Raw genomic sequence first — 27,139 nt, forward strand, 5'->3', positions numbered from 1 at the left:
TATCTCGACATTCACACTGATATAACTTGGTGAATTTACCAAAGGTCATTATGTTTAAATTAGGTAAACTATGCAAGATATTTTGTTGTAAATTTCTCTATGCCCTATTTGTGTAACAACAACCAAATGTTCCTATAAAAAAAAGTTCAATTTCTTAATCAAAGGCAAATGAGAAGTTTCCCTTTCCAGTCTATGAGGGTCCTCAAGTCAAATCTGACCTCCAAAACTCACTGTTTCTGCAGATAAATACAGCAAAAAGACATGTTGAGAAATGTTCAAAATAGCTATGGCTAAGAAAACGGTGATATTAAAGCCTGGTATTTTTTCCTCTCATGTTTTTGCCGAGCCCCTTCCCCATCTAACACACAGCACAAAGTCATCAGTAAATTAATCGTGGTAGCACATGCTTCCTGTTACAACATAGTGTATGAAAGTCATGTATCGAGTCAGCAGTGATGCAGAACAGTGCGGTCTTCATCATTATGGTCAGAGTGAATCTTTGAATTCTATTTTTACTTCAGACTTTTTTCCACATGGTAAATTACAAACATCTTGAACAAGACCAAAAACAATTTAAGAGTCAAACAAATCAGATTTTTATGTGTTCAAAAATTTAGTGTTTCCTTCTCCTTGCTTTGCTTTAGGTGCTGTGCAGGGTTCAGCTGCATGTTGGAGAGAGGTTGGAGGTCACGCTGTAGATCTCCGTGTGGGTGTCTGAGGTGACTTTTGACCCCCTCTGACCCGCTGAACAGCAGCCAAACTGGCCTTCCAACTGGGAGCAGAGAGAGGGCCCAGGGGTCAGGAGAAACACTGAGAGAAAGAACATTTTCTCAGCCTCTTTCTCTGCTCACAACTTAATTTTCTGCTTTTTATTCTCTTTCTCACTTTACCCTCCCATTGCTATAACTGCATAAATACTACGTGAAAAATCTAAGCCCTTAATTTAGAGTGAAGAGTGACGAAATTGCTGTTTATTTTCTTATTGACACCAGTGTCTTTGGGATTTACGCACCAGGTTTTTAAGAGGTTTCAAGGGCCCAAGGATCATGAAACTTAGTGAACAGATAAACGGCCGTGTAAACATTCAAATGTAGTAGGAGAAAGGATAACAACATGGCAAAGACTTTTTTTTTACCCAGAATGCAGGAATTTATCATTCTAGCTGCCATCTTATTCTCAACTCATCTTTTTTCATGTTGATCTATTATTTTCAGGCAATTCGTATAATATTTTCTCCATATTTTACAATTTTTCATTACACATAACACATCTTCTCTCCTATTTCTTTCATCAAAGTATTTTTTACCTCTTTCCACGATTCATTTTCTCCATCATCCACATGATATTTATCTCTCTACACTTGAACTGAGCTTTAACATTCATGTTTGGGAAAAGGAATATATCTTTTAATAAAAACACGAGACAAAACATATGCTTTGGCATATTTTTTTCAACCAAGCCTACACTTCTCACACACATGCTCACACGCACACACACACCCCTCTCCCAGGGCCCCTTTTCCTCCCCTCATCCTTCCCATCCTCCCCCTCCCCTCTCTCATCAAGGGTCATTTGCTCAGTTTCCTGCCTGCCTCTCCTGGCTTTTCCTCTCCGTCCCTGATTGGTGAATTGCTACATGTCTCTGATTGGCCAGTTTTTTCAGCGCCTCCCCTGAAAAACAATTATGAAAGCACCTCCCCTTTTGAAGGGACACTCCTATTTTCTGTTAGGACGGCCTCCTCCTCTGACTCCCCGCCTCTTGTTGGGTGCTCCTCCTCCTCTACAAACAGAGGAGAAGAGTGTTAGAGTGCCTCCTGGTGGATCAGATGTTTTAAGATGTGCTCTATGATGTTTATTGTCTCACGCTTTTTTGCACTAAAAACAGTAAAAGATTATTACTTTTTTCTCTAAAAAAGAAAATCTTAGATCTTAAAGTCTGAAATTGACCAGGCTGCTTAACAGAAAAAACATAGTTTAAGAAACAGAAACAGACAAGAGGCTCTTACAAACAAATCTACAAACACTGGTGTGATCATCCAGACTTAGAGCGCCATCTAGTGGTTTTTAAATGTAAACTTTAATAGAAATCAGAAGGCAAACAAATTCAATCCTAAAAAATAAAAAAATAAAAATATTAAACAATATTATTCTTGACAGTATTTAAAATTCAACAAACATGGCACTAAGGTAGAGCTGAAAGTGTAAATGAATCAAAGCCTGAGGGAATTAAAAGTGTCACAGATGTAATTATGACTCATGGACTTGCAAGACTGTCAAAAGCTCCCTCTCAAAACACTATTTGTTACATTAGAAGAAGTAAATTTCAAGCCCAATCTGCCTTTTTATCTGGTACAGAAGCATCTTTGGCTCTTCATAGCCAGTTTGGGCTACAAACATTCTCATCTACTAATGTAATAACATTTTAGAAATTGAAAAAAAGCCACATAATTGTGGTTTGGGGTGGCAGAAACTACAATTGATTTATTTATTTATTTATTCTGGACTCAGTGCTTGAACAGGATTTTTTTGCACACTGATAAACTGACTAAATGTACTAATTTTATTTTTTATTCATCCTTTATTTAGCCAGAGAAGTCCCAATTGTGATGCAAATGCTCTTCCAGGGAGTTCTGGTAAAAACAGTAGCATAATCAGTTTCTCTTTAAAAAAAAAAAAAAAAAAAGACCAAAAAAAGACAAAACAATGTCACATCATGAAACACATAGCCATACAACAAATAAAAGCAACACAGGAGAAAAAAAGGTAAAGAAGAGGGGTATACAGGCCATACCAGTGACGTCCATTCCAAAGGATTATAAGAAACAGCAACAGCATGTTTCCTTCAGGTCATTTTTAAAAGAATTTTAAAAGTATCTAAGGAAGGCAATGCTTTTAATGCAACAACATCTTGGAGCTCGCCCCATGCCCAGTGTGCATAAGAATAGAAAAGGCATCACTGATTAAAAATCTGAATTAAATGAAATCATAAAAAACTGATTTAGAGTCAAGAAATATGTGCGTGTCTCAAGTGAAGAACAGCTGCTCAGGTACCCCAGGGGCCATGTAGGGGGTCCAGATCAGCAGATTAGAAATTGCTGATGTAAGGAAAAAGGTTTTTTCTTTAAAATAGTTTTTCAGAAGCAAAATGCCCTTGTTTTAGTCTGAATATTATCCAAGACACATGAGAGGTGTAACTTTCTTGCAGAAATTTAAAATAGTCTCATAATATGCTCAATAGTCTATGGAGGAGCAATAAATCAGAATTGGAAATTCAAGGGTTTTTTTTAACAAATTCAGGACAAAATGTGTGAATCTATGGCTTTTTCACTGTCAACAAAGCCACTGAAAAGACCAACAATGAACTGATCAAAGTATTCCTTATGATCGCATCCTTATGATATATAACTTTCCATTGTTATGTAAAAAGTATTTAAAACACTTCAGTGACACACAATTGCACCAACTGACATGTTTCTTCACTATGAGGAAGACAATCCCACATACACTATACAGGCACTGTAAATACTAACAATAGTAACAAATCCACAGCTGAAATTAATGTCAAACACACGCACTATTTACACCTTTTTGAGTAAAGTTTGCTAAAAACTACAGCGCCCAGCAGTTTAACCCTTTGAAACCTGAGAAAATTGGCTTGATTTCTTTCTTTCTTCTTTCTTTTTTTAATTCTGTAATGCAGTTAAATAGTTTAAAAACATTTAGAATATAATTCTCTATATATTTTCCTCGCTTTTAAAAATATATATATATAATTTGCTAAACCAATTTACACAAGGTTCAAAGGTTAAAATAATTGTGAAAGGCATCTGAATGCAGCACAATAAAGGTGATGGTTTCAAAGGGTTCATCAAATGATTTAGCCCATTTCAAATGTTATATATTTCAGACCCATTCTCAAAAGTGCACGATTTCAGTAGTAATCAAGTTTGTTAGTGAGAGTTCCTCGCTAGTTCCTACAGGGTAGGTTTGAAAGTTTGTACAGACAAACACATTGTTGGTTTTGACCATTTCTCGGGACTTGTGGACAGTTTCAACAATACAGAATATTACCACCCTTATCCTGTTTTTCTAATATTTTACTACCTGTCATTAGAAGGAAACTAATTAGGATAATTTATTGTCTTTTCCTGAGATCCTGTCATTGAGGGGGCTGTCAAATTCTGCTTACGGCTCCAAAAATGCTCAGGCCTCTGCGTGTGTAGCAGTTTAAGTACTTTAACATAAAATGTTCAGGCTAGTTGTACCACTTCTTGCCTCTCTAAATGGCCACCTCCTGAACCTCCTATAGGCTCAGAGTTTTTATTTTGTCACTTCTTTCATTGGATGTGGTCATGTGCAAGACATGAATCCATCCTCATCTGCCACAATCACAACAACACAATCTGTAATCACACCGACCACACATACAGCCCAATGAGCCTATGTGTCTGTCCCCTCGGCGTCAGTGTGTCTTCCCATACATCATAATCCCGCAGAAATGGATTTGACCATTGATAAAACTATAACCCGTCACAAGGGCTTGATGAATGTGTCTCCTCGCTGAGTGTACGGGCATGTAAAGTGTTGTGATGATGACCCAGCTGATGTCTAAGTGAGGCGGAAGATAAAACTCCACATAAATCAGCTCAACGGGAGGATAACAGCACATTCCCACAAATCATCCCGGGAATCCGAGGGTGTCCCGGTCCTGGAGAGGAATTCTGGGAAGGCTGCCAGTTCCCAGATGGAAGAGAAGACAGGTGAGGATCAACGGTGTCAAAGTGGCCTGTTTCATTCTGCTTCCTGTTTCTGTCTCGTCTTTGGATCAATCAGTTTTTATCTTTGCCTCTCTATCAGTCTGTTTTCTTGATAAGTTTGCACAGAGTTCACAAAAAAATGAATTATAGGACAGATGGATGGACATTTCAGGAATCTAGTACAATTAACATGAAACATGGTTGCAAAATAAGTCAAAAGCACGTTATATATGGGAGTTTCAAGTTGTGATAAATCAAACCTACTGAGCAGTATTCCTATCAAAGGAGCAGCGTCTGTTTTCAAGCAAGCAGACAGCATGTAGAGGCAGAGAAGAGGGGAGGGAGAGGAGGAACGAAAGCAAAAAAATGGAAAGATGAAAAGGCCGCCAGGGTGGCGAGGGATGCACATTAAAAACATTAAGAAGAGAGAATTACAGTGGCGGAGAACAAGGTCTTTGAGGGAGTGCTCAAAAAGCTCGGGGAAAGAACAAAGGGAGGGCTTGAGGTACAGGGAAGCCCTCTGTGGATAAGACTCTGGATAAGTGTCGGAGACAGGATCGTAAATCCCAAACCCCATAGTCGGCAGGCTGGGGCCGGGGTCAGAGAGGGAGAGCACAACGAGAAGGGCTGGAGAGAGGTGGGAGGTAAATGATAATACAGAAAGATAGACTGAAACCGTAGCCATAAAAAACATCTAAGGTTGATACTGAGTCACTGAAACCAGATGTGGTTTGGATACTTTTGCGCTGAGATGCTTCAAACTGTTGTGTTAATAAAGGTGAGCCAGACATGGCAAATGGATACAATGTCAGGGTCATGAAGCATGGATCACACAAAAGTTCCCCGCAGGTTGTCATTATCAACCTGTGTCTCCCAGCAGCCATTCCTGACATTCTGTCTCCTCAGGATGCAAATACAGCTCCAGTGAGTCATTGTAAACATGCTATTGACGCATTCAGAAACAAGAATGGTGAGTGCGTCGTCCTGTGGTGCAAATACTCATCAAGGCTGAATTGTCTAATGGTTGCTTGATAACAGTAGCTTCAATAGATGAATAACACAGAGAGGAAGAAAATGTCTTCTATAATTATGTTTGTCTGAGATTTGCTCCAAAATAAGATCAGCAACACATAACTATAAGATATTTTATGAGACAATTTGGGTACCTTTTGATAAAATGTCCACATTAAACGTGACAAGATGGCACACTGAAGCTCCTGGCATTCACATCATAGACATATAAAGTTTTCCTTTAACCTTAGATATTACAAATAATGAAACGCTGATCCAAAAAGAAACATTTTTGTTAACTACAAATGCACGAATGAATGAAAGAAAGAGGCAACGTCGGACAAGATAATTAACACAACAGTGCCAACGTCAAACTGAAGGAAGCACGTGTGGGGAGAGTTCACCAGGCTGGCCACAATAACAAGCAGTTAATTTGAATTATTGGAACGAAAGTTTGATGCGCTTAAAAAAAGTTTGAAAAACAATTAACCTTTTCGGTGGTTCTGGAGAAGCTTGGGCAAGTCTGAGAAAACAACCCTGAAGATGTCATGTCATGTCATAGCTATCATGTTGTCGCCCATTGGTTTGAGGCCTCAAGGTCAGCATTTTGGCAGTCACGATCTTGTTTTTTGGAGCCAGAGGTGGCCATATATGGACGAAAGGCTGGTGCTGTAGATGAGCGAGAGCTGGATCTGACTCACAAACTGCAGCAACTGGTAGCAGTTAGCTGCAGACAGTCTGTCACTCAGGCGGCCTCGCCACTAAATATGCGTAACTTCGGACCTTGATAAAACTGTAAACAGGTAAGTTATAATAACATTTTAGCCCCATACAGCTGTTATAGAGGTTGACACTATCAATAAAGACCAAAAGTGTTTTTGTACCTGGGACAAACATGTTGATTTCTGCTGTCATTTTTTTTTTTTTTTTTTGCCTTTATTTAAGAGGACGGCTGCAGAGTGAAAGAGAGGGATTGACATGCAGCAAAGGGCCATGGGTTGGAATTCAACCTGCAGCGGGTGTGGCAAGGTCTTGGCCTTCGTCCACCAGGTGAATAATTGAAGGAATTTGGGCATTTTGAATTTTAACATGGGTTTCTATCGGGAACCTTCTTTTTTGGAGCCAGTCTCAAGTGGCCAGTCGATGAACTGCAGTTTTTGGCACTTCTGCATTGGCTTAATTTTTCAGCTTTCTTTCCTACAAAGTAGGAAGTATTGCACCCAAATTCCAACATATGCCACGTATTTTGAAAGGCTGTAAACAAGTATGCAGTCCCGAGCGGTCTTTAAGGCTGAACGGTCTTTAAGGCTGGTTAAAGTGGTGGATGGGTCACAAAAATCCAAACTTTCCCCCGGGACGTTCCCTTGTAGAGGTGTGTTTGGAACCATGTGAACTCTGAGTCATAGTCCTCACCGTGTTTCTTTATTTCAAATGTAACCTCTGTAACTCTACAATTACCCAAGGTTTCCCAGCAGAACATTGCATTGTTACAAGATGTTGCTCTGTTCATCTGTCAGTGGTCTTAATGTTGTGGCTGATCTGTGTCTGTTATAAAGACATGATATTCAAGAGGTGCAGGGGTGAGGGAGGTGTGAGAAATCACCAGGTGTTATAGGGGCTTCTGTTTATTTTGTTATTTTTCTTGGTTTCTTTTCTTCTTTTCTGTGGTATTGTACTGAATGTGTGTATGTGTATGTGTATGTGTATGCATGTACATAGCATATGTATGTATGTAACATATTTATATACATATACATTTATATGTTTTAGATATGATGTCAGAATTGAAATTATCTAAAAATTATATTAGACATTAGGGTATTGATAGGTATGGACCAGCGAGGAAGCTTGTTATTGTTATTCATTTATTCATAGAGAGGGTGGGAGCAAATAAGTTACACTTCTTCTCACTCCTTTTTGAATATGCATGTCTTTGCTTTATGTTTCTTTTCATTATGCTTCATTATCCTTTTGTGCCTTTTTTTCTTCTCTTTGTTTTAAAAACTGTTTTTTAATGCTTTGTTCATTGCATATTCGAAATAAACGTTTCAATCAATCAATGTGTAAAATATTGAAAGCTTTATTCTTTAAGTGATATAATGTCTTACAGGTCATTCTGGAAATACACCAGATCATTGACTTCCCACAATGCATGTGTCTAACATTTCTCTTTGTTTAGGACAGGACAGAGTATTATACAAGGTCATCAACCAGTAATTTGCTGGGATCCTCTTCCCATTATGACCACTGCAAATTATATGTGCAGGTCTTCATTAACTGTGTCCACGAGCAATAACTTCAATAATGACGACAGTGGAGGTGTTAACACACCAGTTTACAGTATGTTTCAAATTAAATTCTGTCTAAAAGGAATTACAGAAATGTAAGATTATTATACTGATGCTTATACTTTAAACACTTTACACACTGAAAAGGTGAATGAAAGACTGCAAACCCCAATGTGCTCTCAATGAAGCTTGCTACTTTTTCCTAATTGGCATAGCCAGCTTGGATATAATGAGAAACGTCTGCTGTAAAGAGAATATACAGCCTCTGTAGAAGTGGACAATACAAGTTTTATCACATGCATTGCATGTGAATACTGCTGCCATTCACCATTTCCTTTAAACAGTAGTTTTGAATGGCCAATTAGGACATACATGCCTTTTCAAATATGTTGGTCAGAGCTGAATAATTAGTGAGACAGGAATTTAATCAGTATAAATGAGACTAAGGCTGAGGGTATACGAGCATGTGTCAGCTTCATGTGTGTCTGTGTCTTTATCACTCATGGCAGGTGACGTAGGTTTTCAGGGGTCTTTAATATCAGAGTGGTCGGTAGGAAGAAAGGCGTGTGCCCTGGCGCTGTGTGAGAGAACATGTCTCCTACTCTTGGCATGTTGACCACGATGTTCCTTTCAGCACTCCTGATGCTGGGAGGTCTTAGAGGGTCAGCAGCATCTGACTTGCAGGTCCATGGGAAATCAATCCAGTGGGATAAAACTTTGCAGAGGAGCGATGATGGACGACACACTGTGAGGAGACAGCCACATCAACAGGTACGAACTTTTTAATAGGACAACGATGCTTGCTCCATCCATGTTTTTAGGTTTTCCTTTAAGGCTGAAAAGATTAGTTGATTCATCGATTTGTCAATCAATAATAGGTTGGGTTTTTTTTAAAGCAAAAATGCAAAACAATGTATGAATCCTGTTTTTCAAAAGTAAGGGTTTTCATTGTCATATGTGATAGTAAATCAAATACTTTTGGGGCTGGTGGTGATACATTATTGAAGAGCAACAGTGAAACACCAAAGATATTGCTAATCCTTTATTATCTTACATGACAAAGAAAAGCAACAAATCCTCACATTTGAAACAGCAAATGTTTGGCATCTTTGCTAGAGAAATTAAACAACAAAAATTAACTGACTGGCTAGAAAACTGGTTGACTAATTGTCTTCTGGTCGACTTATCAATGAATGCACAAATTGTTCTAGCTCTTGTAAAAATATTCTTTAATCAAACGGATCTGGGCTTCAGCATGTGTTTGTTTCCAGGCAAAAGGGGAAATCCGCAGGAGTTTAGATGTTGAGAGCTACAACGTAAACATGACCCCCAATACCAGCAAAAACAGCAAAAGCAGCCTCCCGACCATCATCAGGCTCTACCCGCCCACTGCCAAACCTCTCTACCTGTACGCCAACATGCCCATGCGCTTTGGGAGAGAGAGTTTTCCAGAAGAGGACAAGGCCACAAGCTTGACCCCCAACATGCCCCAGAGGTTTGGGCGGTTTTGGGAAGTGATTCAAATGTGTGCCAAGTGTCCTGATGATCGAGAAGCACTCAACCCAGAGCTGCCACTAAGCTTTGGGAGAAACAGTCCAAACTGGAGCCATCTCAGGACTCTGTACAATACGTGGTTATTCAACATTGGCTTGCACTGGTAAGCAACATAATGACTGTAAATATTTAGTTACAAAAAGGATGCCATAACCCTATGCATTGCAAATGTATTTGTATAGATGGTTTATGTTATATATACAGTAAGTCACTTTGATTTATTACATCTCCCATCATACATTAGGTAACATATTAAAAGGCTGTTATTTGTTCCCCTGTTCAGTTTAACTCACTGAAACCTGAGCAATGTCACTTGATTCCTTTCAAAAACAAGCAATTAGCAATGAAAGTAGAAATGACCCAACAAATTAGCAAGAAATTAGTAAAAAATAAGAAATAAAAAATTTTAAAAAGACCATTATCTGAAAATCTAGTGGAAAAAAAGGGCAAACAAGACTTTAAAACAAATCAAATCAAATCAAAAATATAAACATTTATTTAACATAACCTTTTCTTCTCCTAGATATTTTCCCTAGATATTTTCACTCGCTTTTTAAAAAATATTTTTCAAATCTACTAATTTCTTGCAATTTGTGCATCATTAACTAAGTTTCTCATTGCCTTTCTCCCATGTTTTTGAAAGAAAGATTTAAATATTTGTGAAAGGTGTCTGAAAGCAGCTCACGGAAAGTGACGTCGCTCCAGGTTTCAAAGGGTTAACATCCTTATCCATCTATCAGTTTTGGTGGTTGTGGATAACAAACTGTATTCTCTTCCCACAGAGCTGAGGATTTTCACTGGAGATGAAGGAAAAAACCTTTAAGGGTTAAAAGAGGATTAAATAGGTCAGCACATCTATTGTAGTATGTAAATATCAGCATACAGAGTTTTTACTGTGAAGTGAAAAATTAAAGATCAAAATGAACAAAAATAGATGAGTTGAAATATTTAAATGTATGAGTTCCTTTAATTAAAGTTAGATAATTGTGACAGAAATCATGTTAAACGATGACAATAAAAGTTACAAGCAAGTGGTTTGGGTTTTATTTTTGCTCTTTTATTGAGTCCTACTTATTTTGATTATGAGAACACTTTAATCATAAAATACGTCTCATATTGGTGGACGTGTGTCTATGAGTGAAGCTGCCACAAAGAGAACAGGAAGGGACGTTTAGTATACTGATCGGCCACTAGAAGGAGACAAACACTAACGTGACAGGAGAGATTAGGAACAATGCTGAGTGGCACTTTTGATATTGAAAACATATTGGAGTATGTGTTTGTTTGCAGAAGCACTGGATGTTGTCTTAATGAATAAAGGTAGGAGATGCAGCCAGCAGGTACTGAGCCAGAGCAGAGCACATTTATGTCAATGTCTTTCAATATTCTCTAAAATGACCTTTGGTGTGTGTGGTTTGAGCTCTGCAAGAACAAAAAGCGGATAAATCAAACATCAAACAACAGCTACAGGGGTAATCAAATGGTGAAGAAACAAACTAAGGTGAAACACACATCATTTCTGCCACGCAAAAGGACAAACAAAACGTGGAGGCAACATATATAGCCTAACCCATCATTTAAGGGAGAGTGGTTGCACCTGAGGGAGGTGGTGCCTTCCACGGCATGAGCGCTTGATTTATCCTCCTCACCTCACTTGGGTCATGATTTTTCTGAGAACTTTTAACAGTGGTTTTAAAAAACACATTTCACCATATTGTATGGAAGAAAAAAACTTTTAAATGGTGGTAAATGGTGTCTGTTTACTACAGTGGAGGTTTAAGGGCCACATTGAGGGACTTTTTTTTGAGACTTGGAGAATAAGTTTGTAATATTATGAGGAAAAAAGTCACAATATTACGAGAATAAAGTCATAGTTTCACAAGAAAAAAAGTTATAATTTTATAGAGAATAAATCTGTAATATTAGGAGAATAAAGTTGTAATTTTAGGGGTAAAAAGTCATAATTTTACGAGAATAAAGTCATAATATTACAAGAATACCGTCATAAATTTAGTGGGAAAAAAGCGCAATTTTACGAGAAAGGGGATATTATATTATGGAAATAAACATATTTTCAGTGAACTATAAAACAGGCCAGAGAAAAGGTAGCCTCCTCGGCAACCACTGTCCCCAGTGTCATGCCATGCCACACACAGTCAACAGGTAACCTGTAATAATAATATTACAACTTTATTCTTGAAATTCAGAGGTACTTCTTGTAATATTATGACTTTGTTCTCAAAATCTAACTTTTAAAACTCTGTCATGATTTACTTCCGACACCAATGTTCCAAAATATTATAGGCCTGCTATGTGTACCAATTCAATTTCATTGAAGCAGCTTGAAGTGTCTGAGGTGAGGTGTCATGGGCTGTTTACCTTTCATTTCAATTACTGGTTATTTTCAAATGAAATCACCCATGTGTTCTCAGTAATTGCACTGATATATATTGAAAGAAGCCAAAATTATCTGCTTTCATAGACCATTTTCACAGCACACACTTGTTAGGACAGGAAAAGCACCAGTGTAATTTATAGCTTATAGCATTAATAATGGCGGAACTATTTTAAGGTGTGTCAGTTGTAGGTCCCTCGTAATATAAGACACCTAAATACAATGGAGGCATCATTAATGGTGGTAGAAAGTTGGGCAATGGACATTTTAACATGGTCGTCTATGGGGATTTACTCCGTTTTGGAGTCAGCTTCAAGTGGCCAGTTGATGAACTGCAGTTTTTGGCTCTTTTGCATTTGCTTAATTTTTCTACCTTGGAGGTTGCCACTTGAGTTGTATACCACAACAGCATAACAAATACACATGATGAAGAACCTGAAAGCCACACTTGAGAAAAAGTACAAATATTTTACCACAAAATGACTTTAGTCAAATTCACCGATTAAAATATTATTTGAGTAAAAGTCTTAAAGTGATATTTACACCGTTAAGTATCAAAAGTAACTTTATAATATTTAATGTACTTAAGCATTGAGAGTAAAAGTACAAATAAATTATTATATAAAAAAGAAGTGGTCAGAATTTTAAGAATTGTGATATTTACTTCTTCACAACATACACCATCTTAAATATTGAGCATACATTAAACTTGAATAAAAACAAGCCCTTTTTTGGCAACTAGAAGGATCTGAGGAACCAAATCCATTTTTTCCTTCCCTCCCATCGTCCATCCATCCCCTCCCTCTTTCCCTCCCTTTCATTACTATTTAAATAACTAAATAACTAAAATGCTTGGTGGAATAGTGGACTAAAATTGAGAGTAGACAGAAATATAAATCCTCAAGTACAGAAACTTCCAAATTAAAATACAAAGTACTGCAGCAAAATATATCTACTCTGTCACATTACACCACTAATATTAAAATTGCTGTAATTCACTTATGGCTTTCGGTTTTGGTGTGCCACCCCAAGATTTTCAGTTGCCCCAAAAGCTTCTGGGGGCGCCCCTGCTGTCCCTGCACATCCTCAACAAAGCAGGTGGGGTTATGGTGAGTGTTGCGGCTCTCAGTTTGTGGGTCCACACAGGTGCCTCCAGTATGAGGGAACACTTTGTGCCAGACCGTGAACTTGTTCTGCTGCTGTAAACCACATACTTGTATGTATTACGCATGAGCACATGATGAATGATATGATCCCAACAACGCCCTATTAGATAAAAGTGACACATCCTAATTTGCTTTAATGTCATTGAAAAATACTCCAACAACCAAGTCAGCAAATGCATTCCCATACATAACTCACCTTCATGGGTGTGACCCGCACACTGAAGCTGCGTATTTTATCCCTGCAATTCAACCTGATCAGACCACTCCCTTCCCTAAATTTGAGAGCGTTTCAAAACAGGTTTTAATCCAGTAGTGTTCCTGAAACGACTAGTTTACAACAGGAAACAGCTCCAAACTTCCAGACAACAAAAACCTACGAGACTTTGTAAAAGGGAGGAAAGTTTTTTTTCCTGGAGGCTCCGAACTACACAATCGCGTCAGGTACGGTGGCTTCGTCTTTTGGTTGTTTTCAGTGTCTACTTCAGGCGAAAAACACTGTTACCATCGCGGCGTGCCATGTATCTGTGGTGAATTATGGTGCTGTTTGCTGTGTTTTATTGTTTTATCGCGCAGTTTCATGTTTTCAGTGGTCAAAATGGGTTATTTTATTTTATACTTCCTCATCCAGGTAAGTAAACAAACAGTTCAGTTTCAAGTTCCGATTTAATAACCCATTTTTACGAATCTTTTAAAACAACAATCCGGAAGTGTGTGAGTAACTGGTGTGCCCTGGACTACTTTCAAAAGACTTTCAGACCCCATTCCTCTATCACATTTTGTTTCACTAGTATTTTTCCACTTACTCATGCACTTATACCACCAGGCAAATTGTCTTGATTGCTTTAAAATTCATGGAAATGAGCAAATTGAACAACAAAAAAATGACCTAAGAAGCAAGAAATTATTATCCAAGGAAAAAACAACAAAAAAAAAAAAAGAAAACAGGAAATGACCTAATGAAATTATATATATATATATATATATATATATATATATAATTTAATTGGTAACAAAAAAAGACTGACAGTAAAATTTTAAAAAGGCTTTAAAGAGAAAGGGAATTATTAGAAAATGATCAAATATCTAGAAAAAATATCAAGAAATAAATTATTATTATTACAGCTAAATATTTTAATCTAGAATTAGGTTAAAGAAAAAATGTTGTTTGTATGTATGTATAGATAGATAGATATAGACATTTTGTTACCTAATTTTACATTTAAACATTTAATTGCATTCATCAACTTGTTTTTCTTGATATGTTTTACTAGTTATCAAATAACTAGTAAATAATAATTATCTCTCTCTCTCTCTCTCTCTCTTTAAAGCTTTAATCTTTATGTAATTTTCTTGTCACCTTTTACTAATATTTTGCAGTTTGAAAAATATTTCATGTCAAGTCACTGATTGTCTTTTTCCCCATGTTTCTGAAAGAAATCAAACCAATTTCCTGACATTGCAAAGGTTAAAATGCTTGTGAAAGCCACTCACTGATCTTCTCTTCTTCCAGCTACTGGTCATGGGCGACATTAATAAAAAGGGAAAAAGGTTTTTGTCCAGAAATGTTCCCAGTGTCACACAGTGGCAGAGAAGGGAAAGCACAAGACAGGACCAAACCTGTGGGGTCTGTTTGGGAGGAAGACGGGACAGGCACCTGGCTTCAGCTACACACAGGCCAACATCGATAAAGGTATGGATCACTAGGCAGTACACAACACCTCAATTCTAGTAAGCTGGAGAGAAATGATCCCTCAACAGTTTAAATACCTTGTGAAAGGTGTCACTGAAACTCAGGAGTCATGCACCAATAGGAGGCATACCTGCTTTAGAGACACAAACAATGCACACATGACAGTTTTGAGCCCTGAAGCAGTATTTTAATTGTTTAATGTTAATCACTTTATTTGTTGACTCGTTATGCATTTGCAATGGGAAGTGTTATTTTGTGCCAGCTAAATTTTCCTTTTAGTGTAAATGAAAAGTAGTTCAATCAGACTTATTTGAAAAGAGGCTTAAAGTGTAATTCAACTTATGTATTTGATATTGTGCACAAAAGTTAAGTCGGAGGAAAATGTGGAGACTTAAGTAATTAGACCCCATCATGACATCATTATTTTAAGGGGGTGGTGGTGCTGTGGCTGGGCAATATGTAGAAAATGAAATATTATGATGTTTTCACCAGGTACCTTGGAAATGATATTGCAACATAATGAGGGGTTGAAAAAAAAAGTGGAGACAAACACCCTTAATGGGTAAAGGCAAATAATAGAGCAGTTAGGCATATAACAAAGTTATGACATCAGTCTCATATCACAATATCAACATCATGTAGATTGTATGTACATTGCCCCAGTCCTAAGTGAATAAGCTGTACCCAAATATCCCCCATTGGAGTCCAGTGGTGGTGCTGAAGAGCTGGACGGATGTGATGTGGAGCGGGACGTGAATCATTCAGTGGCTGCTGATTGTTATGAAAACTCAAGGTCAATGGGGTGTAGGAGGATCATATTCACATATTAACAATGAAATTACATAAGAGAAGGGAATAGTTTTGTCTACGAGATGATTGGCTAGCAGGTCGTGGCAAAATCTGATTGCTGTCACTGAAAGAGCAACGCCCTGAGTCAGCTGATTGAGTTGGACAGGAAAGAGGGAGATAAAGAGTAAATAAATAGAGAAAGCGTGAGGACAGTCTTCCTGTTTGAATCTCTGTGAAGCTTTGCTGCAGCAGGTCTGAACATGCAGGACAGCTGAGAGATTTCATGTCTGACTCCGAGCTCTGCTCTAACATGAGGCAATAAAACCTAAACACAGTCAGCTAATGCCTGAACATGCAGATTTGTCACAAACCTATACAATGCCATGCTGTTCATGATAACATATTGTAACTGTTGCTTGTGTTTTTCTCAGGTATTATATGGGATGAGGAAACTCTGAATGTGTACCTTACAAACCCAAAGAAGTACATTCCTGGTACCAAGATGGTCTTCAGTGGCATCAAAAAGAAAAAGGAAAGACTGGATATTATAGCCTATTTAAAGGATGCAACTTCCTAATACACTGTCAACACAGAACACACACACATGCAGCTGTGGACAGAAGCATTTAGGGGAAAAACATAGTGTGCTTTTTTTTAAAAAAAAAAAAAAAAAATCAAATTCATTATTTAAGGAAGTTTTGAAATGTCTATCACTACATTTTGTTACATTACAGCTTTACTGCTACACTGTTCTTGTGTGTAGGAGACTGTTTTTAATTATCACATGAGTCAGCCTTCGTGCAACTTGTGGGTTTTCCAGATATTTCTCAGTTGAGGCTTCTTAAAGAGGCAGCCTTCCTCTGGGATTTTCTGAAAACAGAGTTGTTTTCCTAAAAAATAACAACGGCTTGCACAGGAACTGCACGCTTTGCATTTCTTTCTCTTACTGCACTGCTGATCACTGTTTTTTCAGGGGGGCGGTTCTATTATATTATGACTTGCTAGAACTCTTTCTGTTTACATGCAGTCTTATTAGTATTAAAATTGGTGAAATTTGTAAAAGTGTTATCTGTAGTGGTGCTGAAATGTCTACTTTTCCTTTTTAAAGCCCCAAGTGACTTTTAATTTTATAAAGTTGCAACTTAAAATGAGTGTTTTATATGTCTATGTACTCTAAATTAATATATGTATTTAACTAAAGAACAGGGAGGTCAAACAGATTTGTCATTTACAGAAACACTGCCATTTTTTTGTTAAAGTAATATTTGCAGTTCTTATTTGATCAAATAATGTTAAACAGGGGCAATCCTGCGCACTCACATTTATATTCTATTCTTTATCGTGAGTTACTTTTTTATACTCTGTCATCACTTTTCTAGACAATACCTTGACCTTCACTGGAGAGAACGGATGTGGCAATAAAATGTTTCTGCTTCAGTGAATTATTTCAGTGGGCCATTCTTTCCATGTGATGATGCTATTGTTTCCTTCCACTTTGAAATGACATATTCAGTTAGAGGAACAGTTTGTAAGATTTAAGGGTAGGGACTAAAGATTGCAACCACCTGAAACTCCTTTCTGTTAAAATTTGCAACTTGTGGGACATTTCTTGTGAAGTTATTTTTTTCCCCTTATCTTTCCAAAAGAAATCAAACCAATTTTCTCAATTTTTAAAGGGTCATAGACTATTGCTGGTAAAAGGCGTCTGAGCGCAGCACAAGAAAACTGATGTTGATCCAGGTTTCAAAGGGTTAACAAAGAGCCGACATCAACAACATGATTCTCATGCGAGACTAAATTCAGTTATGAAGGGGGGGACTGTAAACACATATTTATTCTTCTCTATATTCTGATATTTTCATCTCTGTTATAAATATATCAGAATGCGTCAATTGTTAACAGTTATGCAAGAATATGAAACATAAATTTTGCCAATAGTTCCTCCGTTACCTAAAATATCCTGCAGAGGACGCCATTTCCCTGCTGAAGACACTATCAGCATTACTGTGGACATTAAACGTGCCAAACCAGTGTAAGCATGCCAGCATAAAATGTAAGTGCCATCCCAGACCTCAGCCAGCTGCACTGAAGTCGATCCAGAAGACACCTCAGACTGAGCCTCTGATCCAGACCCGCTGGGACCGGAGCTGCCACCGCTGTGTTGGCTCCACTCAGTGGCCTCTGCTGGGAGAAAAAAAAGGTCCTCCCTCCTCAATTGTGTTGTTATTGACCGGCGGAGGGAGAAGAAGTGGGTCGATAAGTGGACCAGATTTATTAGCGGTCCAGATTGGCTACAGCACACCAAATGCCGAGAGGAGCCACAGTCAGTGGGACCGTACACCGCGCATTTCATTTAGGTTAGAGGAGCGCCAGACAGCGTGTCTGCAAGTGCGGCGCAATCTCAAGTGGAAGGTAAGGTGGATCTTGTGCTTTAAAAGCCGTGGATGTGGATGACATTGTTTCAGTTGAATGGATCATAATAAAAATTAAGGCATACTGTACGATTATCTAATGTAGAAGGACAAATGTTGAACCATATTGATGAAGATTTGAAATACTGATTGAACCAGGTACAGCATATTTTCTGCACGTGGTTCAACACGAGATTACATTTTTTTAGGACCTGTAACATCTTATTGCATGCACTACAAGATGAAATATGAGCATGAAGGAAACGTTTGTGTTATTAAAGCTGTGACCTGTGTGTAGGTCTACTATTGTTATCTACTATGACTTCTCTCATGAAGTGTCAGAAGTCATAATAAACCTGAGTGACAGCCCCCCCGCCCCCGGACTAAATCTGGCGCAAGGCTGAGAGGGGTTGTTGGTGGCACGGCTGGAATTACAGCGGTGGCTGCATCTGCTGCAGTGTGGAGCTGCAACAAGTTTATTTATTATGCCACGAAGAGAGAGAGATAGAAAGAGAGAGAGAGGGGGGAGGGGGGTGATCAAATAGTGACACCCTCTAAAGGGGAGTAAGGAAAAGTGACAGCTGCCAGTAACTGCATTAACTGCATCAGCAGAAATTGTGTGTGTGTGTGTGTGTGTGTGTGTGTGTGTTTGACAGTTTGTGTTTTGTGTGTAAGAGAAGGTAAACCATCAGGATGGATCTGGTCAGACTTGCAGTGTCCATCCACATCCTTCTGTGTCCTGCGTGGGCCCGTCACTCTTACATGGACAGCATCCTCTCAGCCCGCTCAGGTAACTTGTGTGAGACTGACTGTCACATAAAAGTAGTAGTGAGTATTTGTACTTCGTACCTTTAAGATATCAACTGAGATAACCCAGAACGACGTAATAATAAATAATAATGACTTTATTAAGGACATAGAAAATGGGCCATAGCATACTATATGAAAATAGACAATAGTATATATAGAAAACTATAACAGATATGATTAATATGATTTTTTTTGTTGTTAAAAACTACATTATTTAAGTTCATATTAATAAGACAAGGGTATTGGCAGTTAGGCATGCTGAGATGGCACCTCAATGTTCATAGCTAAACAGCACACCAGTCCATTCACATTATCGGTATGAAAGGATCACGAGTATACTTTATTTATATAGCACCTTTAAAACACAGAAAGTGCTCTACAATAAAAGCAGAACACATTAAAAACTAAAATATTGGCATCTGTTTGACTTTTAAGTACAGGTATTAGTACTGGTATTGGTATTTGTATTGGTATTTGTATTGGTATTGTAATTTTTTAAAACAATACCCAGCCCTACATAACCGAAGGAGCACATGTTGCATGTGCCTTTCACAAACCATGTTTCATCATGGCGGATTATCTTCCTTTCAGGTCTCAGGTTTCTCGATGAGCCGTTGACTTTTGACCCCTGTTGTCTCATGTCACCGCCCCCACCACCGCTCTTCCCTCCACCACCTCAGCTGTGGAAACGGGGCAGCCCTGTAAGCGTTCACACACATGCATAAACACACCTCATTTACGCACATGTGTGCTCACAGTCGGCCACTGGCTGAAACTCCTTTGATTCTGTGTCTGCTTGATTAAAGGATGGTAAAAGCCTGTTGGAGCCAAATGTGTTGGGAGGAAAGGTGCAGGAAAAACAAAAACCTGTGATACCTGGGTGTTTGCCTGGACCTCCAGGACCTCCAGGACCCAGGGGCCCAGAGGTAAGGTACCTTTTCAAAACACTACAGCGCATTTAAAACCTCACATCAGGGGCGTATTAAGTCAAAATGCAATCAGCCGGCTGAAGCCCCTTAAAGACAGAAGAAGGAAATATTGTTAAATGGAAATGAAACAAAACAACCTTTATAGTATTGATTTTTCTAGAAATGCATCATGCTATATTAGAAAATGTGAATTGGATATAAATTTGGTGTCATATTTCAGGGTCATGGTGGATTACCTGGAATAAGAGGACCAAAAGGGGAGAAGGTGTGTCTCTATTTTTTATTTTTATAGATCTTGAAATATGTCTGTAATGTATTTTGCTACATACAGTATATATTTAGAAGTATTTGTGCGTGTGTCCTTGTGTTCCTCTTTGCTCTAATGACTGCTCTAACTCCTCCCTCCTCATTTGTCCTCCTAAAGGGAGAAATTGGACGTCCAGGGTCAAAGGTGAGCTGCTCCTCCCCTCCTGCATGTCGCGTTCTCCTGCTCATCTCTCTCTGGTCCATCTCTCATGTCCTTGAAATAATGGGATGTGGATTTCTCCCTTCGTTTTCCCCTCTATGCACGCTCAATCCCTGTGATGTGATTTGTCTATTGATGTGCTCAGAATATCTCTGCAGCTGCTAAATGGGTCATGCCACATTAGTCTCAGTAGCCGCTCTAACCACATAGGAAAAGCTTGATCGCGTCTCTCCTGTTGTCCTCCTGCTCCTCACCTCTCTGTCATCCCCCTCTTCTTTCCTTTTCCTCTGATTCTTTTCTTTCTCCTCCTTCTTTCTTTGGCCTGGCTCCATTAGCTCTCGTACTGGACTCCAGTCCTGCTGATCCAGGCTCTCCAGCACTTCACTTTAATCTCCCTAAGTGCTTTTGCTCTCCGCGATAAATCACTCCACACAGCAGCAGGTCCATGGTGTCTCTACAGGCTGCTGTTTTAATGGCAGGCAGCTAAATGAGAGCACGCTGCAAGCATGGCAGCAGCTTCCAGGTGTCACTAAGATGCAAGGCCGTTGTGTAATACATTTGGCTCTCCTGCAAAGGAACTGGCAAAATGGCAAGATTGATTGAGCCTTTATTCCTGTCCACTAATTAGCAAATCTCACTGTTAAAGCTTTTCATGCAAGGTTTTGTCCTCTGTTATGTCTGCTTAGCAGATCATAGGAGGTCAGTCTGACATGCTTATTTGCTTCAGACTCTTATCTAACCTGGTTAGTCTCTGTGAAAATCAGCAGCTCTTTTTCAGGGGAAACAGGGCGACGAAGGAAGCATCTTGATCAATATAAAAAGTTGCAGATCGTCAGCATATATAGCAAAGTACAAAAGCGGAGTGCAATAGCAAGATTTAATCAAAATATAAATGAAAAGCTTGACATTTTGGAAACTATGTTGCTTTCTTCCCAAGAATTAAATGAGAGGACTGAGAGTTCTTGGCAGGCAACCAGTTTTTGTAAGGATTAATAATGTGTTAATATATGAGCTATAGGGGTGCTGGAAGGCTGATTTTGTAACATTTGGACTAAAACCTAGCTGTTCTCACCTCTTTTCAGAATTTGTGCTGAACTAATTGAATGTAACCAGCTGCTAGCAGTAGCTTCAACTACTCCATATAGACCAGTGCTTCATCTAACTCTAGATGAAGAGAGCAAAAAAGCTAATTGAAGTAATTCTGTAAGTAACATATTCAGTCAAAATGCAAATTAGTTTTTATTTAAAAGAACAAGGTAAAACGTCCTGCTGTTTAGGATCAGGTGATAAGAGATTGAGTCTGCCAAAATCCCTCATACAATTTAAAGCAAGAAACTCTCTCAGCTTCCCATCACTCTCTTATCAGAAGTGCGCAGAAAATGTATTTATGGTTTCAGTAAGCACTGGCACTGATTATTTTTGTGTTTCTCTAGGGTCGCATGGGGGCTCCTGGGCTCCCCGGGAAACAAGGACTACAAGGATGGCCTGGTCCAGAGGGACCCAAGGTAAGTCTCATGGCCAAATCCATAGGCAACGGGACGAGATTTTGGTATCAGAAGAATTTTAGTTTGTGTTTGTAGTCCATTTGAGTCCAAGTAGTATTGACCAATAACATTAAAGTATTAACGTTTATGATGTAATACCAATAAAATATGAACTGTCACAAATGTATGTTTTTGTAGGGTGAGAAAGGGGATCCAGGACTCATGGGGCTACCAGGATTGAGGGGACCACCAGGAACAAAGGTTAGTCACAACCTTAAAACAACATATACACAATTTTTATGTTGGGAGAGAGAGATCTTATTTAGTCCTTTAGTGACTGATATTATCTGCGTCTTAAATTTGATGCAAACACTGCAGGTATTGAGAAGCAAGGGCTACAGAGATTTCTCTGTTTTCGTAAACTTAATTCCTTTTCAGTCAGTCCCGCCATCCTCTGCTGTTTTCATCTTTTATCTCTTTATTGTCTTTTATCAAGAGCCTCCTATGTTTTTCATTTATCTGCTGGTTGTAGAGCCTCACACTCAAAGACAGAAACAGTTGAAACAGCATTGTTAAAGTCTATTCTAAGATCACAGGAGTGTCACAAAGGGACTTGACCACTGTTTGCAATCAACAAATCCACTAGAAAGTGACATGTATTTTAACGTCTTCTGGACACGTTCTTGCAGATGAACTTTTTTCTGTTGCCTTCAGGGCGCTGTGTGATAATCACACTTAACTTTATTCTACGTATAGATTCCCTTGTTTCACTGAACTCCTTTTTATTTTTATTTTTTATTTATTACCAATCCATTAATGTGTCTTCATATTACTGTACGAGTGAACAGCAAGCTGTTCAAACAAACTGCCCCTGGCAGGATTATAAAGGTGTCTGAATCTGAATCTGCTGTTATATTCCTTATGTATTTTTTCAGGGTTTGCCTGGTTACAAAGGAGATAAGGTAAACTCAGAATCCCTTCTCACACTACACTTGTTTGTCACTACAAGCTATTAAATCCATTTATTTATTTATATCCTTCTTTTTCAAAAGGGGTCTAATGGTGACCGTGGAGCTGCAGGACCAAAGGGGGATAAGGTTGGTGGAATACATATTATGTTGTGTAACCATTTACAGCTCATTTATGCTTGGCTTTGACTATGAGTGTCTCACCTCATGCGGTGCCTTAATAATTTAGAGAGTGAAAAACTCTAAAACAGTTTGCTGAATAATTAGTGAGAATCCTCATGACTTGAGACTGTTTCTTGCAGGTTCTGACATTTCAAGCTCTTATGCGCCCTCTACCTCAGAGACTGATTAAATTAACATGAAACATTTTACGCCTGCTCTGCAGAGATAATTTTTCTCACAAAGCTCTCATTTTGTCTCTATTTAGGGTTCCATTGGTTTGCCTGGGATGCTTGGACAGAAGGTAAGAGTGATTAAATAATGAGGACGGTGAAGAATTTGATTTAAACTGATAATTCCTCAACTCCTTGCCCAGGGTGAGCAGGGACCAAAGGGAGAGCAGGGAATCACAGGAAAGCGAGGACCCACCGGACGGCCCGGGAAGAGAGGCAAACAGGTGAGGACAGATGAGAAAGAATGATGCACATCCTGACAGCATCATTAAATGCTGGTGTGGTGCGCTGACTCTCTGCTCTTCCTCATTCTGCCACTGCTTCTCACCGGCTAATTCAGTCACTCAGGTTTAACCTCCAGCTCTAAGTATAGACTTCCTTAGGGGCTGCGGGGTGTTTGGCATCTTAGATCTTCTTAGCCCTATACATTTATGTATGCACACACACACACACACACGTTTGTCGCATAGACAAGATTATCACAGCTGTTCACAAGTGGCAGTGGCATGTAGGTCACCTTCAGTGTGTGTTTTCTAATATTGGGATGTTGCCTGGTTTGCAAAGGGCATGAAGGGCCATTCTGGAGCCGCAGGAGTCATGGGCCCCCAGGGACCCCCAGGTCCAAACGGCCATCCAGGGCCACCTGGACCACCTGCATCAGGTATGGTAACTCACAAAAACAAACAGACCCAAATTTACTTTATAATGCAAAATATCAAAGTATAATTAAGTCAAGATGGGAATCACTAGAGGCCCCACGATACTGTATTATCACAATACTTTTTTGCAGGTCTCTATCTAGTAGGGGAAAAGGGAGAGCAGGGTCCTCCAGGTCCACCAGGTCGCTGCGACTGTGACTCCACTCTTGGAGAGAATAATGCTCGTTTTGGAAGCTACACTCAACGTGGTGGCCTCAGTAAAGTCCCTGCAGTAAGACTTGCTCACATAAAACATCTCCGTCAGAATATTACCATCTGAACTGAATCCATGTTTATACTAAATCTATGATTACTCATTAGCTCTCACTTTCTCCTCTACTGTATGTACCTGTGCAGATATTTGTGGTGAAGAGTGAGGAAGAGATGGACCAGCTACGTCTAGACAATGCAATAGCATTTAGGAAGGATCAGAGGGTGCTCTACTTCAAAGATAAAGATGGATGGAAACCCATACAGGTAACATCTGTGTTATGTAATTGCAATACCGAGCTGTAACACTACAAATTTCCAAATAATTAATTGTATATGTTTTTCAAACCATCTCCAATTGGCACATAATTCTGAGTCGGCTACCATTTGTCAGTCTATTTATGTTGGTAGAATTTGCAATTCTTTGGTGGTTACTGCCTTTGAATCTCTTATTAAACTACTACACTCTGCCATATTTCCATTGCCAAACTGTGTGTGCATGTTTATGTACATCATCATTGTTTACAAACTGTAAAAGAGTCTATATGATCATGCATCCCATGACAAGTAGGCAAACTCCAACTGCTAAAGAAGACCATGAAGTTCAGTTGAAAAGCAACCAAGTGTACCATGGGTTAAGATTTCTTTGGTCATACTGGGCTACATTTGGTTGAAAACTTAAGGCATGTAATGCACCAGGTTACATGAAACCTTTTGACTTAATAAAGCCTAGTTTTAGCCAAAATGCTTTGACACTGAAGCCAAGATTTCTCCTCCCCTGAAGTGTCAAGTTTGCGTTTGTTTTTTCTTTTTACAAATTGTCCAGCCCTTCCAGCCATTCCAATCCACAGAAAAAGTCCCGGACAGAGTTGGTGTGTGTGGGGACGGAAAGGTGCAAGCCCAGCACGGAGAGGAGTGTGATGACGGGAACCAGATTGTCACTGATGCTTGTCTCAGTGAGTTACATGCATCAGCTGAACATATGCACACATGCATACTCATGTAGAAGTAAAGGAAAACAGTTCAATCAGTTACCCTTTCATGTAATATAATACAGCGCAACAAGAATTAATATCAAAAACGGTTTATGTTAGTACAAAAAAAACGCCTTCTTCAAGTACAAATGTTAGGCTTTGTGTTGTACAAACACAACAATACTGTTGCACATCCACCTGCTCATAAGATGCCCTGCAGAGCACCGCAGAGTCTGAACCCGCATGACAGAGGATAAAAGCAGTAAGCACTGCGAAACCTTTCCTTGATCTTTCATTAATCTCCCCCTCTCTTCTTCTGCCATCCTCTCACTTCTCTCTTCTTCTCTGTTCAATTAAATTAGCAGCAAAATGCTGTATTGGCATCACTGAAACACACAGGAGTGCCAAAGCAATCAGTAACGTCTTCTCTCTCCCTCCCTCCCCTCGCTCACTCTCCTGACTCTGCCACTACATTTTCCTCATCTCCTTTTCTATCGTCACCTCAGACTGTAAGTGGGCCTACTGTGGAGATGGCTACAAACATGACGGCATCGAGGAGTGTGATGGAAAGGACTTTGGTTATCAGACCTGCAAATCCTATCTTCCTGGGTATGTTCACTGAAAGCGTACAACATGCATACACAAACACACCTGTTTATCTGGGTGCACCTTGCTACTTCAATGCCAAGAAAGTGCCATGCATATCCTTTTTAATCAGCAGTACATTTATACTGCACCCATTTAAGGATTGGAAATCAACTGCTATACTTTTACTTTGATGCCTCTAAAACCTGAGATGATGGTGCATTGTCCTGGCACCAGTTACTGTACAACGTTTTAGATGCTTAAATGGCGCCACTCAGAATGCTTCATATTAAAAGGAATAGCTAATTCAACATTTTTGAGAAATGCATTTAATATTTATTACTTTTCTTGCCAAATTTGGTACTTCTCTCATATCCGTATGCTTAGTATAAAGCATAGAGCATAGACTGTAAAAATAATGGAAGAAAACAATAAGCGCATTTCCCCAAATGTTGAACCACTCCTTTACTAAAGAGCAAAATGATTGAAATTTGGAGGTGTACTGCATGACCTGGCAACATAACGCAATCAGTTGCACTTGTTCAGAATCTCTTTCCATGTCTTCTGCAGGTCCTTTGGGCAGCTCAGATGCACTGACTCCTGCCTCATTGATTCCACTGGTTGCAAGTATTTCACCTGAACTTGGAAAGTGACAGAAATGACCAAATTGAGACTTAGCAGTTCTTTTTCTGCTCACGGGGAGTATACTTCAGATTTTTTCCTGAGTCTCACCCCTTAAAAAACAACTGATGGACTGAGAAAGAGTACTTAAGGAAAGCTCTTGTGCCTGCTCTGAGCCACGAACAGTCATGGGAGCAAGCTCTGAATGGACCGGAGGTTTAATTCTTTTACTCACCTCAGGGAGCAGCTTCCTGTTACTGTCACTCCATCGGCTGCAGCACTGTTATGGACACTGGCGATTGTAGGGAACATTTTAACGATTGTATCATATGAAATAGTTACAATGTGTATGACTTGCTGACTGTTGATGCAAAAATAAGCTGTATTCTGAACTTCTTTTGTAATAAGAGAGGAAAAAGAGCCTTTTCCTAAAGAGGAAATGATATTATTGATACTATATATACTGTAGTATGCAAATCAGGGGTGTGTAAATGTCTTTATTCATGTGCAATGTATTACAAAACATGTATTTATGAAGTGCAATGCTGTGATATTGCATGAAATGTGTACCAGTGCCCAGCGGACTGCTTTAACCAGTGCTGTAAATGTACCAGCCAAAGTGTGGCCCCTTTAAAGTGAATGTTCAAATACCCCAACAGAAAGAAAAAACGAATGTCATATTGCAACAACTGCAAGAAAAATACCTGTGATTATTGCAGCAGCATGAAGAAACTGATCAATTAATTCAGAATGACTCCAAAATGAATTCAGTGAAATGTGATTAGTGGATAATCTGCCTGCATGACTGTAAAATTCTTAAAACACTGTACACTAATAAACAGGGTTCCTACAGCTTACAGCAAGTGACTTTTTCAGTGCAACTCAGAATGAAATTTAAGACTGATTTCACTATAACCAAAATCAGGGGCGACCTGACACCAA

At 39.0% G+C, this 27,139-nt stretch overlaps 3 protein-coding genes across 5 annotated transcripts; all 3 read left to right on the top strand.

Annotated features, from left to right (window-relative positions):
- The first annotated feature begins 8,664 nt into the window (after positions 1-8,664).
- npvf (neuropeptide VF precursor) lies at positions 8,665-9,716 on the top strand. Its single transcript, XM_042505927.1, has 2 exons — positions 8,665-8,826; positions 9,327-9,716. The coding sequence occupies exons 1-2, from the start codon at positions 8,665-8,667 to the stop codon at positions 9,714-9,716; spliced, it is 552 nt and encodes a 183-aa protein (XP_042361861.1).
- Positions 9,717-14,689: 4,973 nt separating this feature from the next.
- LOC121957822 (cytochrome c-a-like) lies at positions 14,690-17,091 on the top strand. The gene is given in 3 exon segments (XM_042506609.1): positions 14,690-14,704; positions 14,707-14,860; positions 16,081-17,091. Coding segments are annotated over 3 exon segments (315 nt in total). The 3' UTR covers positions 16,227-17,091.
- Positions 17,092-17,804: 713 nt separating this feature from the next.
- Positions 17,805-27,049, top strand: wu:fc38h03 (acetylcholinesterase collagenic tail peptide). Of its 3 annotated transcripts, none has more exons than XM_042506548.1 (18): positions 17,805-18,061; positions 18,717-18,850; positions 19,462-19,571; positions 19,677-19,796; positions 20,020-20,064; positions 20,224-20,250; positions 21,699-21,770; positions 21,948-22,010; positions 22,685-22,711; positions 22,802-22,846; positions 23,145-23,180; positions 23,253-23,333; positions 23,674-23,770; positions 23,900-24,039; positions 24,165-24,284; positions 24,844-24,973; positions 25,498-25,600; positions 26,147-27,049. In XM_042506548.1, the coding sequence occupies exons 2-18, from the start codon at positions 18,754-18,756 to the stop codon at positions 26,214-26,216; spliced, it is 1,383 nt and encodes a 460-aa protein (XP_042362482.1). In that variant the 5' UTR covers positions 17,805-18,061; positions 18,717-18,753; the 3' UTR covers positions 26,217-27,049. The 3 variants fall into 3 exon arrangements, with proteins under 3 accessions (XP_042362482.1, XP_042362483.1, XP_042362484.1); XM_042506549.1 differs by having other exon boundaries at positions 18,736-18,850; XM_042506550.1 differs by lacking the exon at positions 20,224-20,250.
- Positions 27,050-27,139: the final 90 nt, after the last annotated feature.

This window comes from Plectropomus leopardus, chromosome 18 (genome assembly GCF_008729295.1).
Source record: "Plectropomus leopardus isolate mb chromosome 18, YSFRI_Pleo_2.0, whole genome shotgun sequence".
In the NCBI taxonomy this organism is placed as follows: domain Eukaryota; kingdom Metazoa; phylum Chordata; class Actinopteri; order Perciformes; family Serranidae; genus Plectropomus; species Plectropomus leopardus.

Excerpts from the sequence above, each read along its gene's own strand:
- npvf (XM_042505927.1), top strand. The coding sequence starts at position 8,665 with ATGTTGACCACGATGTTCCTTTCAGCACTCCTGATGCTGGGAGGTCTT. Across the intron at positions 8,827-9,326 it reads GGAGACAGCCACATCAACAG|GCAAAAGGGGAAATCCGCAG; the intron begins GTACGAACTTTT and ends GTTTGTTTCCAG.
- wu:fc38h03 (XM_042506548.1), top strand. The coding sequence starts at position 18,754 with ATGGATCTGGTCAGACTTGCAGTGTCCATCCACATCCTTCTGTGTCCT. Across the intron at positions 23,181-23,252 it reads CTGGGATGCTTGGACAGAAG|GGTGAGCAGGGACCAAAGGG; the intron begins GTAAGAGTGATT and ends CTCCTTGCCCAG. Across the intron at positions 24,974-25,497 it reads TGTCACTGATGCTTGTCTCA|ACTGTAAGTGGGCCTACTGT; the intron begins GTGAGTTACATG and ends TCGTCACCTCAG.